At 39.2% G+C, this 14,317-nt stretch overlaps 1 protein-coding gene across 2 annotated transcripts in view; it reads right to left on the bottom strand.

The window, feature by feature from the left end:
* Positions 1-14,317, bottom strand: part of CGNL1 (cingulin like 1) — a 44,437-nt gene that overhangs the window by 15,073 nt on the left and 15,047 nt on the right. For both annotated transcript variants that reach the window (XM_086471652.1, XM_086471653.1), the window contains exons 8-9: positions 5,537-5,743; positions 5,110-5,214 (exon numbers count right to left, since the gene is read on the bottom strand). In XM_086471652.1, coding sequence (XP_086327778.1) covers positions 5,110-5,214; positions 5,537-5,743 — 312 coding nt within the window. The remainder of the gene's footprint in view (positions 1-5,109; positions 5,215-5,536; positions 5,744-14,317) is intronic.

The following is a 14,317-nucleotide window of genomic DNA, read 5'->3' as shown; positions in this document are numbered from 1 at the left end:
CTAGGGCAATTGCCAAAGTACTAATAAGTAGAATAATTACAATTTTTAAAGCAGATTATAATAGAGGGCTTGATGCAAGCAGTGGATCACGTCAATTTTCATCAGGCCATGCTAACTTTTGCCTGATTTTCAGATACATAGCAGACCAAGATGCCCAAGACTGAAATTTAGCTTACTTCCTTTTAGTTATATTCTGGCATCCTGAAAAGAAAAATCTGTACTTTTCATGTATTGCATCTCCTCATTTTCATCAATATATTTTTAATTTTTGTTACTAAGAATGATAATGAAACTAATACTAAGCACATCACTAAAAATCAGAAAGCTTTGTGAAGTTGTAACCATAATTGTTTTAATAGAAAATGCAATTCCTAGATAACTGACCTGTTCCAATGAGAAATTTGCTTTACCGAGTTTATTTTTAATTGGTTCAACAATAAACTGACAGTGGCAATGCTGCTTCAGAGTATCAGGGGAACCGAAGCTCAGGTGCTTCATGCTCTCATTCCCCCCACATCTGTTAAAATCTCTCATGCCCATGTCCCTCTTGTGATGCATCAGTACTGTTGAGCCATCTGATGTGCCGTAAGAATCACAGAACTAAGCATTTCCTGGATGCAGTTACGTTCCCGTGACTTTCCAGCTTCCCCTTCTGGTAGACCACATTTATCATGGACTGAAGAAATCAAAGGCTTCTCTGGGTACACAGAAAGTACGAGACTGGAAAAAAATTTACAGTAGTCTTGATTCTAATGCACGATCAGATGGTTCATATGCACAATCATTCTCTTTGGAAAAGTGTGTAACGGGCTTGGTGAATTCTACTTGGCTGGAAATGGTGGTTTTCTTACTCCACCACTCCGCATAATTTTCTTCTCAAAAATCTATTTAAAAGGTGTCCATATTAGGATCTGTATTATTTACCTAGTAACTATGCCATAGCGTAATTTATTCTTCAAATAGTGAAATTACCACTAAAGAATAATAAGGTCCTTGTTCTTTTGCTCAAGTGTAGCTAGTAGGAAACTTGATAACAGGTAAAAACATTTCTCCTGAAAACTGAGCATTGCAACAGAAATTGTCTTTGTTTTAATAAAAACCCTGCATTACAACAAATGCTACTTCATTCTTGTAATACTGTTCAGGGGAAATAACATGTCATATGCAGTTTCTCATCAACAACCATTTTCCTTGGGCAACACAAATTAGGATGTTGTTTCTTTTTTCTAAACTAGCTGATAAAAGAGAAAAATACTGATAAAATTAGCATGTCTAGCTTGACATTAACATTCGAGGTAGACTAATGTGTCATGCTAGAAACAACTGAGCTTCCATTTATATCACTTTTCTTAACTCAGGTATTCAAAACCATGATGCAATGGAAATGTTGCTACCAACTACCCAAATGCTGCCGTTTTCTCAGCACCTAGTTTGGCAATACACTACACTGAACTTCAATATTTGAAATTCAGGATGTCCTATAGGACAGCTTCAATAGTCGTCTCAAGTGTAACCTCTAACTTGAGTCCCCTTCACATACAAAGATCCTGGAGTACTTTTCACTGGCATTGTCTGGCCTGGCAGTTACAGTGCAACCACAAGTCAAGCCCATAGTTTGCCAGTTGCCAATTTAAAGCCAATCTATCGTGACAATTAAGTACTTGGTGAAGAAGCTTAAGTGTTATTTCAGCACAAGTGAGGCTTACTCTACAGCAGCATTTCTCAATTTCAGGTTGGTGAACAGACAGTGGTCCAGAAGACAGGGAGTCATAAAATAACAACAGAACATGCTCACATTTCCACATACCCAAACGAAACAAAATGGGAGAAAAAAAAACGTAGTAACTTGTTCCATAGCAACCTATAAGATTATTGTGATATTTTCCTATTTTTCCAAACAATATTAGTTGAACCTCCTCTTTACAAAATTAGTAATTTCTTTCAACTGATAGCTGAAAATTAAGAATCATAAGAATTAAGAATGTATTTCAACTTATAGTGCTCTGCAACATTAATTCTATGTGCCTACCATTATTTACCACAATGAAAAGATAAGCTTCATATCCTTCCACCCATGGAAAGGATCCTGTATTCTGATTGTTTAACTTAAAAAGCACAGAATATTTGGCACTGCCATTCATAATGTTGGTATAATTGATATTTTTAAATACATTGCAGTAGCATATATGCTATGGTTAAGGTGCGTAATAATTATATTAAATTATTTCCTTTCCCAAGAAACTTCCAAAAGTCTTCTCAATGTTGCAAAAGTGTTAAGATGTATTTCATTCCTTGAAACAGTGGACTACATAGAGGAGGCTACGTGAAAACAGAGGTTATAACACAGCATGAGACACCACAAAAAATACTACTTGCTTGACCATCCATAAAGACAACTTCAGTACATACTGAGGTTGATTTGCTGGGGTCTGGAGCTCCCAACACAGGAAAGACACGGAGCTGTTGGAGCGAGTCCAGAGGACGGCTACCAAGATGGTCAGAGGGTTGGAACACCTTTCCTACGAGGACAAGCTGAGACAGTTGGGCTTGTTCAGCCTGAAAAAGAGAAGGCTCCAGGGAGACCTTAGAGCAGCCTTCCAGTACCCAAAGGGGGCCTACAAGAAGGCTGGGGAGGGACTTTTTACAAGGGCCTGCGGTGACAGGACAGGCGGGAATGGTGGGAAGCTGGGAGAGGGCAGGTTTAGACTAGATACAAGGAAGAAGTTCTTCACCCTGAGGGTGGTGAGACACTGGAACAGGTTCCCTAAGTAAGTTGTAGATGCTCCATCCCTGGAAGTGTTCACGGTCAGGCTGGATGGAGCCTTGAGCAACCTGGTCTAGTGGGAGGTGTCCCTGCCACGGCAAGGGGGTTGGAATCAGATGATCTTTAAGGTCCCTTCCAACCCAAACCACTCTATGATGATTCTATGATGATTTAAGACAAAAGTATTGAAACAAATTGTCTGTAATAACTAAGTGTATTCCAGCTTAACTTTTCTGAGTAGAAATTTGGGATGGAGGAGGAAGAGATTTCGCTATGTTTAGGGTAACTGTTACAGTTCTATTCTTATTGTTATTGTCTTCCTTATGCTAGTCCACCATTAGAAGTAATTTGTATTATGTAAAAAGCAAGATGGGCCAGTCAGGAACTAAGTTTCCACTGTGATAAGCATTATTACTGTGCCAAAGTTTGTCGTCTAAATTGTCAAAGGTAACACGAGGCCAAATCAGCCTACTGCACACCATTATTCATTAAAACAAGCAAAAAAAGCTAAAGACAGAAAGGCCGAATTGTTCTAAACAAAAGGGCCCGCTGATTACATCCTGAAGTCCGTTAGTGCTTGTATGCGTCGGACAAGAAGAGCGTAGAATCAGAAAAAGGATGCATTTGGTGTGCCAGAAATTAGACACAAATTGTGAATAAAATGACAAGACATACTCTTCTATCTGTCACCTTTCCCGGATTTCTTTAGTTTGGAGACTCAGCCTGGAGGCAGTATTCCTTGGCGTGGTGCCCTGAAGGATGCAGAAACAGAAAAGAAAGCACACACTTTTCAAGCATCTTGACCCAAAGCTAATCAAGATGCAGGAGATGCATATGGTGCATGGATTCATGCTGTGCAGGAAGGTCAAGCCAGACTGTGACAGAAGGGAGTTCTTAGAGAACAGTGCTAAATGCAAGCCAGTGATGAGCAACGGGCCATCTACTGTGATGGTGCAGGTTATCAGCAACACGTACAAGCAAATTTGGAGAATCAGTGAGGTAGAACAGATAAGCAGATTTAAAAAGAAAAAAAAAACGAAAACCCACAACTGACCAAAAGCCTCAGATGAAACTCTTACTGATGCAGTTACAAGGAACATCAGCTTAAAACCATCATTTTGTAGAAATAAAACTTCCTTACTCATACTGTTAAAACTTTATACTCTTGAAGCACATTCCATTTGAAAGACATAGAATTATTTTCTTCTTGTTGTTATTTTTTTCTTTTTACCATAATTAACTGAACTAGGCGAACACGCTGGCTAACACAATCTTCCTTTGGTTTATATTTCACTTATAGAGAAGTTTCATTTTCAGATTTTCAGAACAGTAATGTAAAATTTGTGTTGAACACAACAAGGGAAAACATCTGTTCAATTAAAAAAGGGTTGCTAGCAATGTACATGTATCTCATTTTTGAGTCTGACAGAATCACTTAAAAACTTTGCTTCTAGAAGCAAAACTAAGAGAATCCTAAACTGATACTGTAGAAATAGATGCTTCTTCAGTACATGTAAAAGGTGAATTATCAAAGAGGAAAGATGAGGTTTGCAACTTTTTCAGATACAGAATACGATGTCAATAAGAGTTTTTAAGATTAATACACATTCATCTCCTTACTAAACAGATCTGAATTGTCATTCCATCTGAATCATTCCATCTTTACTCATACACAATATTGTCAACATCCCTTTCCACTGCTCTGGAGTAGATGCATTCTCCATACGCTTAATTTTTGGACTAATCTGGGAAAAAGCATATCCTTTCCTGGATACTGAGTAGATTAAGGAGCAAGGTGGAAAGAGGACTTCACACAGAGTTTAAGAGGCTGCAAGTTCTAGTGATATGTGTGACAAATTTCTCTGGGTTTGTGATGAAATATACCAGTTCTATGAAACATTCACGAAGAAGACAGGTATGTAAAAAATAAAGAGAAGCAAATTTCCTGATATTTGTCTACTACCAATGTTTTTAGTTATATCCAAGTACATATTTTTATTCTTTTACATGTAAATGCCTACACACAACCAGAGCTGAGTGATCATTCAAAATAATAAAACAGATTTATAAAACCTTAAGACAGTTTATTTTGCAATTAATTTCCTTGAAGTTCTGCTAGATCCATGGAAGCTAAAAATAAAATAAAAACAACTTGAGCAAGAAAAGACTTTTAATTAGATGATGCTCTGCTTTCAGGAAACATCTGAATATTGCAGTGAGGTCTGGACTTTAAAACAAAGTGTACTTCAAAAAGAATGAGATGTTACTCTGCAGAAAGCAATGGTGACTCAGGTAAACAAACAGGAAATTTAAAATTCAAATATTCCAAATTGCTCTGTCCTTACCTGCAGATCTTCTACTTGGCTCTCCAAAGACCTTTTTAACATTACCAATTCTTTTGCCTCCTTTTCAGCCTGTTTCCAAGCTGCTTCTAACCGTTGCTTCTCTTCCTGCAATGACACGATTTGATACATTTAGGAATAGCGGCCAGGCCTTTAAACTGACAAGGAAACTGAGCTATAAAGTATGTTCACTCTGGCCTGTCACTGATCTCCCCAGTTCCAGGCTATGACTTGCTTTCACACTGGTTTTCATTGGGGAAATCTTTCCTATACATAACAGCAAACTGCATCCTACTTCTTGATAACCTGCTGGTTCTGCTTAGCTTTCCTAATGACATTGCCCAACCTCCTCCTCGTCAGCTTTTGTTCTACAAAGTACCCTTTGCAAACAGGAAGGTTACTGCTTAAGGGGCTTGTTTTCTTAACTTACCTCATATCTCTTCATTTTTTCCTTCGCTAAATTTTCTTCTCCTTTCATATTATCAATTTGTTTCTGCAACTCTTCAATTTTACACTCTAGCTCATCAACCGTTTTCTTCAACTGTTCGTTCTCCTCTGTCAGCTCTTTGACTTGATTTTCTATACTATTTCGCACCTCTTGTGCAGCGTTTCTTTCACTGGCAAGGACAGCAGCACTCTAGTGACAACAAATTATGTCATGTTTAAAAAAAAAATTGATGCTGTTTTTCCAACACAAGTTTCATGTCACCACAGCAAATATAGCTAGGATAGAACACTAAAATGTCAACAAATAATTTAACTTGAAGTCTGTGTGCATTACAAACACGCATTTTTATGATTCATATTGCTGTGGAAGAACATATAAGGAGCATTTTTTTCCTTAGGCATACCTACATGCTAAAGTAACATACCACACCTGAACACTCTCATGCCTGCCATCGCATATTTTCACCGTTAACATCTTCCTCTTTATTGCCCTAAAATATTCTCATTACCAAATCCCATTGTTAGGTAATTCCAAGTAATCTAAAAGTCTTAACAGACATTGAAAGCCATATGGTCCTTCACAGAAGAACATATTGATGAAGAGTGTCTTCCAGAGCAACACCAAATTTAGGCAGTCTCATCCCACTGCTTATTCCAAGCACTAACATACAACACTACATCCATGCAACTATTTGTGAGGCTGCAGAGTAAACCAACTTAGGGAAGACGATCAACTGAGTTATATACACACAGAGATAAATATGAAGAGATTGAAGAGATCTCCACTCTAAAAAGAAAATAAAAAAAGGGGGAGGGGGTGCTACTGGAAAAAAAGTCCCAATCCATTTCAAAACATGGTCTCCCAAAGTGCTGTGCCAGCACAAACAGATGGTGAGTGGGCATGAAGAAGCAATAGAGACTGGAAGTACCTTACAGTGGTCCGGGTGCAGCTCTACCTGCGTATCATACAGCCCGCACTTTGGGCTGCACCTACTCAGTAGAAGTTCTGCTTCCTTTTCAGTTACTGCCGGAGGATGGAAGGAGTTCAGCTACTGAGTTCAACTTGTATTCAAAAAGATATACTTGGTGTTTTTTCAGAAACTCAAGTCAATATACAGCACAAAGATAAATTATAATAAACTACTTATCACAATTTGTCAGATGTGGTGACAGGGGGGTTTTTTTGGGACAGCAACTGGCTGCAACACATAACTTCTCAGAGTTAATCATCACCTCAGTCTTACCACTTTCCCTCTCTAAACCACCCTACCAGTTATTGTGGAAACTATGAATGAAAGTATGTGTCCATAACGTTATACTATCTATACTGTTAAACTACAACACAGACCAGGCATGTACTTGGAAACATTTAATTCTGTGGAGTAAAGAGCGAGAAGGATTTAATCTTTGTTCTTCATTGACTTGTCAGTCAGAATCCCCTCCAGAGACCATAAAAGAATCTGAGACATAATTTGTGGTTCTTGCTCTTTGGCATTCAGGGTCTGATACAAAGTAGTACTTTGTACAAAGATCTTGTTCTCCTGCACAGGCCTGCTGCCTTCTACCTTCAGACCTTCAACAACAGTAAGAACACCGGAACAGACATACGAGTCAGTACTAGACCAGTATTCTCTCCAGTGGCCAGAGCTGATGTTTAGGACAAAAAGAGGAACAACGACGGGGCTGTCCTTTCCCCATTACACGCTCCCAGCTCTCACTGTTTTTCAGCTATTAATTTCTCTAATCCTTTTTGAATCCATTCATACCTTTGGCTTTGTCACTTCTTATCTAGTGACAATAGGTAACTACACATTAATTACTGAAGTATAGCATTTTTGCAGGTGAAATGGTGTTTATCTGTGTGAAAACAAAAGAAAACCTACAGAGTGGTTTGGTAAGCAACTAGTTTGTGAAATATTTTACTGAAGCATGAAAATCACTTTTCAGTTACGCTATTTTTGATTGTAGCTCCTGATTTTTCCCTTCCCAACCCCAAAAGGAATAAGCAAAGTTACATAAAAGGGGGTTTACAAAGTGCGCCCTCACTAGATTATTTTCTAGGAAGCAGCAGCTCTAAAATCATGCAAATTAGATTGATAAAGTGGTAACTCAGAAAACACTCAGACTGTCTACAGGGTCAATGAACTTATTATACAAAAACTGGCAGCATAAGCAGGCTGACAAGTTCTGGTCTTTTGAAAATACTGAAAAAACTTGTTCTTCTAAGTACACGACTAGTTAAAAGCTCTGAAATAAATCTCTGTTGATGCTTTAAGTTCTCACATACTGAAATTTCAATAGCATTTTTATATTCCTCTAATTTTTGCTTTTTGCATACAGCAAAGTTTTACTAATTAGCAAGCACTCCCCCCGTGGCTCCTTTTTGTCTCATTTCCCCATTCTGGAGCTGAGTGAAAGCAGCTGAGGCATGCTGGGGAGTTCAGGGAAAGGAATGTTGATTTGTCTGTTCTTTTTCATCCAACCGCCTACACAGGGCTGCACAGTAAGAGAGGACTGCAGCAGACTCACAAGGTACCTGAAGATTCCACTGCCTCATCTACCATGGTTTGTTCTGCTTTCCCAACACAGGAAGCATTACTTGCTTGGAAGTACATGCATGCACACACAGAAGCAAACAACCAAACAAACACCCCAGATCTATGTATATAAATACACACACACACACACACACACACATATATATGTATTTAACCTAACAGGTTCAAAATTAAGTGCAGCCTACACTGATGCAGTTGTAGCTACAGATCTGCTCCCGCCTGCCTTTTCCTCTATGTATCTTAGGACACTGTTCCAGTCACTGAAATTAAACTAAACTGGTGTTCTCTCTCGTTTTTTACTATGTATTTCACTAAGTTAGCAAGATGCCAGGTGAATATATAACAAAAGGTACAGAAGTATACAGGGCAAGTTGCAAGTATTATCTTTATTAACCTAATTTAAAACCTTGGACATAAATTGGGTATATACGTAAAACCTGCCTAAAGTTCCAGCTGTCTGAGTGACCAGCACTTAACCTGCAGATCGACACACATCTCTAACGACCTGGGCATCATTACAAGGGTTAGACCTTCACATGAATGAACTGTGCCCAAACAAATTCTCTAACAAGTTAAGTACAAAATTCCTTTCTTTCACCTGGCAGGGGTATATCTTGTAAAATACCCACACTAAATACATACACTCACACCCTTTTTCAAGATGGTAGGAAAACTCTCTTAGTGTACAGGGAGAGCTTTACTGTATTCTAGTTAGAGAGTGGGCATTTTTCTTATCTATCTTCTCGGGAGAGCAGGACAAGTTTTCTTCACAATGCACATTTCACTGTACGCTATTGTTTCACCACCTTTTCAACTTGTTTCAGATAAGACTGAAAAGAAACACAGGAGTATCTATTCTATCAGTTTACCTTACACGGCCGTGCTATACACATAAGGCATGGAAGATCACCTTCAGGATATCATTCAGGATGATATTAGAAAACAAATACATGAGTACCTTCAAGTTGATAGTGAAATTTAAACAAAGTCAAACCACACAAATACGATTTACATGTTCTTTGAGTAGAAACAAGCTCTGAACTGTAGTTCTGACAGACCGTGTAGCAGCACCATTAGGGGAGAGATCCCTACCCATCTATTTGCACAGTTACAGGAGGTTCAGGCCAGCAGCTATCAAATCATACATGGACACTGCTGAAGCAGAAATAGATTGTTGTGTCCTTTGACTACAGAACCCTGTCACACAGGCAGCGTACTCAACCAGCCCCGAGCAATTAGAAGGCAACATTACTCATGTAGAGACCATATGTTAAATTTACCACTCTGTCGTTAGAAATGGCTCGTTATATTCTGCATAAAATTCCCCTAACAAAACATGCCAGTAGAACATATGCAAACCACTGCACTGAAGTTACACAGAAATTACTGTGTACACCAATAAATTCTGGAGGCCAATTATTGCACTTCATAGGCTAAAACTGAAAGTGGCAACAGCATAGACAGTTGAAACCGTACAACAGATGGTATTTGCTAACAGCCAGTGGTAATCCTATTCTCTTTGGGTCTGTCTACATGAGCAAGAAGGCACAGCTTTCATTTAAAATTCAGTGATTGGCTCATGCAAAAGCACTGAATTAAGAGTGGGTTAGAGTGATGAGGATGAAAGCAGAAGGATAACTGAACACCATAGGGCTAGTAAGTACAAATGAGGAAAAAATCCAGACACGGAACTCACAGGTACAGATTGTACTGTGGATCCATATCCTTCAGCCCACACATGACTTATTTGTAGTGGTGCTGGACGTAAACAGTGTGAGCTAACAAAAGGTCCTTAAAGCTTAATGACACTACATCAATTAATGACTCCTGTTGGTATCCATTCATAAATCCTTTACATTGCTACATTTAATATTTGGGGATGTTGGTAAAGTTTTGTCAATCATTTTAACTAAGTTCATATACATTTAACCCACAGTAACAGAACTGGGTAAAGGTCACAAAATGATATGAGTTGAATATGAAACATTAACAAATATGTTGTTAATATAACACGATCTTCAGTTCACAGAATTGTGGATCAGCCTCTTCAGAGAATTGAAAGAGATTGTGTACAGAGACACACAAACAGACAAAAGTGGTTAAACAAGATTCTTGAAGACAAAGGCTGGAATGAAATACTGTATATTCAGACATATTTGCCACACAAAAAAAAAAAAGAAACCAAAAAAATCCCAACCCCCCCCCAAAAAACAGGGCGGGGAATTGTATCAAGTATTGAAGTGGGCTGTTTGGATCTTAAAATTGACATATCTCAGTTCCAAGACTGCAGTTTCTTCCCTATGACACATAAACCACTCTTATTTCTTTTTACTCCCACTTGTCAGTTGTGGCAGCATATTTCAGTAAACCAACTTTTTACTAAATATAATTCCATAATATAATATATGTAAGGTAAAAACCCGATAGCATTTTCCTTGTTACATCTGTTTGCCTGCATTTGCTTTCAATCTGTCTGTCCTCACTCTGTCTTACAGGACATTCGGTGCCTTCTATTACCTATTAGCCTGTTTCACATTCACATTTCCATCTCTTCAATCTCTGAAGGAATAATACCTTCCACTTAATATCCACATTCTTGCAGACTTCCTAAACACACTTGTATCTTCTTTTTTTTTTTAATAAATTAAATATTTTATTATGCTTTCTCAAATTTTCTCATGTTTAAACTCATGATTTAAGACTGAGCAAGCCTTATCAGCAGACTTAAACTACAGAGATTAGGCAAAAAAAGCTGGAAATAGGTTGCAAATTTCTGACAAAAGCTGAAAAACAGAGAAGGCTGTCTAGAAGAAATAAAACATAGCTATAATGATGAGGTCCCACAATACAAAGTCCTCTATGACTTCTTGAGGATAAGCTTCTGCATTCTGACACTGCCATTGTGCCACAGTGCACATGCAACAGCTTTACTTATTAGCCCAGCAGTAGACTCAAAACACCATGAACAAAACAAGCTACCAAATCCTAAAAGAAAGGTCCACTGCAAAAAATCCATTTCTGACCATAAAAAAACCATCACACATGGAGGAAAATAATCTACGGTGGTCAAGAACCACTGAAATCTTTAAATAATTCTCATACACTTTAATCCTGAAGCTTAAAGGATTAGTCAACCAACTTGAGAACAAGTCAAGAGTTTACAGTGAAAGAGGCTGTTGCTGCAGAAATAAAGGAGTGCTGCAGAATCACAGAACTGCGGGAGTTGGAAGGGACCTCTGGAGATCATCTGGTCCAACTCCCTCACCAAAGCAGGTCAGCCTAGAGCAGGTCACACAGGATCGCGTCCAGGCGGGTTTTGAATGTCTCCAGAGGAGACTCCACCACCTCTCTGGGCAGCCTGTTCTAGTGCCCTGCCACCCTCAGAGTAAAGAAGTTCCTCCTCATGTTCAAACAGAACTTCCTGTGTTCCAGCTTGTGCCTGTTGCCCTTTGTTAGGAAGGACAGTTTCACAGCTAACGTACCCAAATACAGCCCTAGAGAACCTGGAGTCTAGTCTTGTCTCTGCCAAAGAGCTCTTGAGGCAAGTCACACAATCAAAACTTTCCAGAGGTGATCAATAACTGCATGCTCCTTAATTTCCTTGGTGCTTGACTTGAGACACTAGGGTTTGGTTTCCAAAGTTTTTGGAAACAAAGTGCACAGTTTCAACTGAAGTCAGCAAAAATCGTACCCTGGATATACCAAGGACTATATAATGGTTAACATTACATTAACCTAGGCACCTGGATTGAAACATTGCACGCTGACGGATCCTTTTGACAGTAATCTCTCCACCTTTTAGTTTCCTTAATATGGGGAATAACATTACTCATTAGCTTGCAGCTATGCTGAGAAAAGGAATTAAAGTTTGTGAAATAATCAGTAGAATTCTTTCTTCAGAAGTTTTTAATAGTATGTACTGAGTGCAGAAACAGACTAAAGTCTGAAAAACACTGATATATGAAATATTCTAACATTGTGTTTAAGTGAGTACAGAGCTACTTTGAACTCATAACACATGGATGAAGAGAAAGTGAGAGGATGCATGCACATATATATGTGTACTATTTCACATGGCACGTACATCTGACTTATAAAGTTTTACCCAGTGTAGGTCTGCTTATCTGAGCCCCCTAGTCACAGCTGCTGGAGTTCATATGCATGCAGAACTTAGTTTTCAGCTCGGGGCCTAAGGAAGTTACTCTCCATAAGGGAACTTTGGCAGTGAAATTCAAGTCCCTCACTTCTCATCCTGCTCCTTTCAGGTGTTTTGCCTAACAAGAAATGAATCTCATAAAATTTGGGTTTGTGTCCTTGTATATAGTTGTACAGTGTCCAGAAATATTTTTAAATATATTAAAATTAGTCAAGACCAAGTTTAAATAAAGCAATAAATATTGTTCCTACTCCTTTGTTGCAGAAATCTCGGTAAAGAAAATATATTTACATACTATTCTACTCTCCATTTTGACGCAAGAAGTGAACAGATTCAAAGAATAGGAGATGAAGCTTAGTACAAAAGGCATCAAAATCCTTCCCATCACTCATTATTGCATAAAGAGGCTGGTCAGAACACACAAACAGGGTCCTTGAGATGCAAACGAAATATTCTATTTCAACCTGAATACAGCAAAAAACCTCTTGGACAGGAATGCAGAAAATGTTCTGTATCTCCACACCTTTTTTACCACACCCTCAACACTGGCAAAGACATGACAGTGGTTGTGTAACTGATCATTTAAAAATGGTTTTGGCTGACTTCAGTGTTTCAGCTGGTGAAACTCCCCTTTGGCAGTGACTGCACAGTATGGGGCCTTTAGAGTCCTTTTATGAAATACAGGAAGAGCTAAAGCAAGTGGAAGCCAAGTATCTCATTCACAGCTTATCAGAAGTGTGAAATTTTGGCTAGATGCGTTTATTAGGCACAACTCAGACAGTTTTTCTAAAAATGTTTACATTTCCTTTCAGAATAAGTTCCACTGAGTAAAACTGAATTCAACCAATTAACTATTTGTTCTTTAATTACCATACTTGAAGTACAAATCTAAAGAGTAACTCTCCATTCAAAAAGAGCTGGAGCACAAATATAAATTTTTTTAATGGAAGTAACAGACTTTCAAATATTCTTTCCATGTTCATACTTGTGGAATCAAAGTAAATGAGACAATAATCATAGAATCACAGAGTGGAAGGGACCTTAAAGACCACCTAGTTCCATCCACCCTGTCATGGGCAGGGACACCTCCCACCAGACCAGGTGGCTCCCAGCCCCATCCAGCCTGGCCTTGAGCACTGCCAGGGAGGGGGCAGTCACAGCCTCTCTGGGCAGCCCCTGCCAGTGCCTCACCACCCTCACAGGACAGAACTTCTTCCTAACATCTCATCTCAATCTCCCCTCTTTCGGTTGGAAACCGTTACCCCTCGTCCTGTCACCACACCCCTGATCAAGAGTCCCTCCCCATCTTTCCTGCAGCCCCCTTTAAGTACTGACAGTCACAATACTGTTCTCTTTTGCAGGCTGAACAACCCCAGCTCTCTCAGCTTCTCCTCATAGGGGAGGTGTGCTCCAGCCCCCTGAGCATGTTTGTGGCCCTCCCCTGGACCCACTCAAGCAGGTCCATGTCTCTCTTATGCTGGGGGCCCCAAGAGCTGGACACAATACACCAGGTGGGGTCTCATGAGAGCGGAGTAGAGGGGGACAATCACCTCCCTCAACCTGCTAGCCACAGGCTACTCTTCCAAAACTTTCTGAAGAAAAGGGAACGGTGTGGCTGATCACTTCATTCTGTTCCTGGTGTGGACACCTAGGGTACCAATGAAGACACTACCTGCTGAAACCAACTCTAAAGTCTCATGCGCCATCTTTTTAGGTTGATGCCAGACTAGTTGTTTGAATTCTTGAACTACATGTAAAAAGTTTCATGTGACTTCAGGGACTCCTATCTACCCATCTCCCTCAAATGATCCTGAGGGTGTAGCAGTGATAGAGATAGTACATCCCATTCTATTGTATATAAACAAATCAAGTTTAAATCCCCAGGTAGCATGCAGGTGATTTCCAAAGAAAGAAAAACCAAAACAAAACCAACCTACATTCAAAGACTGACACCCAAGGAAAAAAAGACAAACATAGTGAGTCTCATCATAGGGACAGCCCTTTAATTCTAATCCTTATTAGCTCTTCAGTAGAGAGCTTCTGAAATCAG

The sequence above is a fragment of the Leptosomus discolor genome, chromosome 11 (genome assembly GCF_034619465.1).
Source record: "Leptosomus discolor isolate bLepDis1 chromosome 11, bLepDis1.hap2, whole genome shotgun sequence".
NCBI lineage: Eukaryota > Metazoa > Chordata > Aves > Leptosomiformes > Leptosomidae > Leptosomus > Leptosomus discolor.
This window is presented reverse-complemented; position numbering and strand designations above follow the sequence as displayed.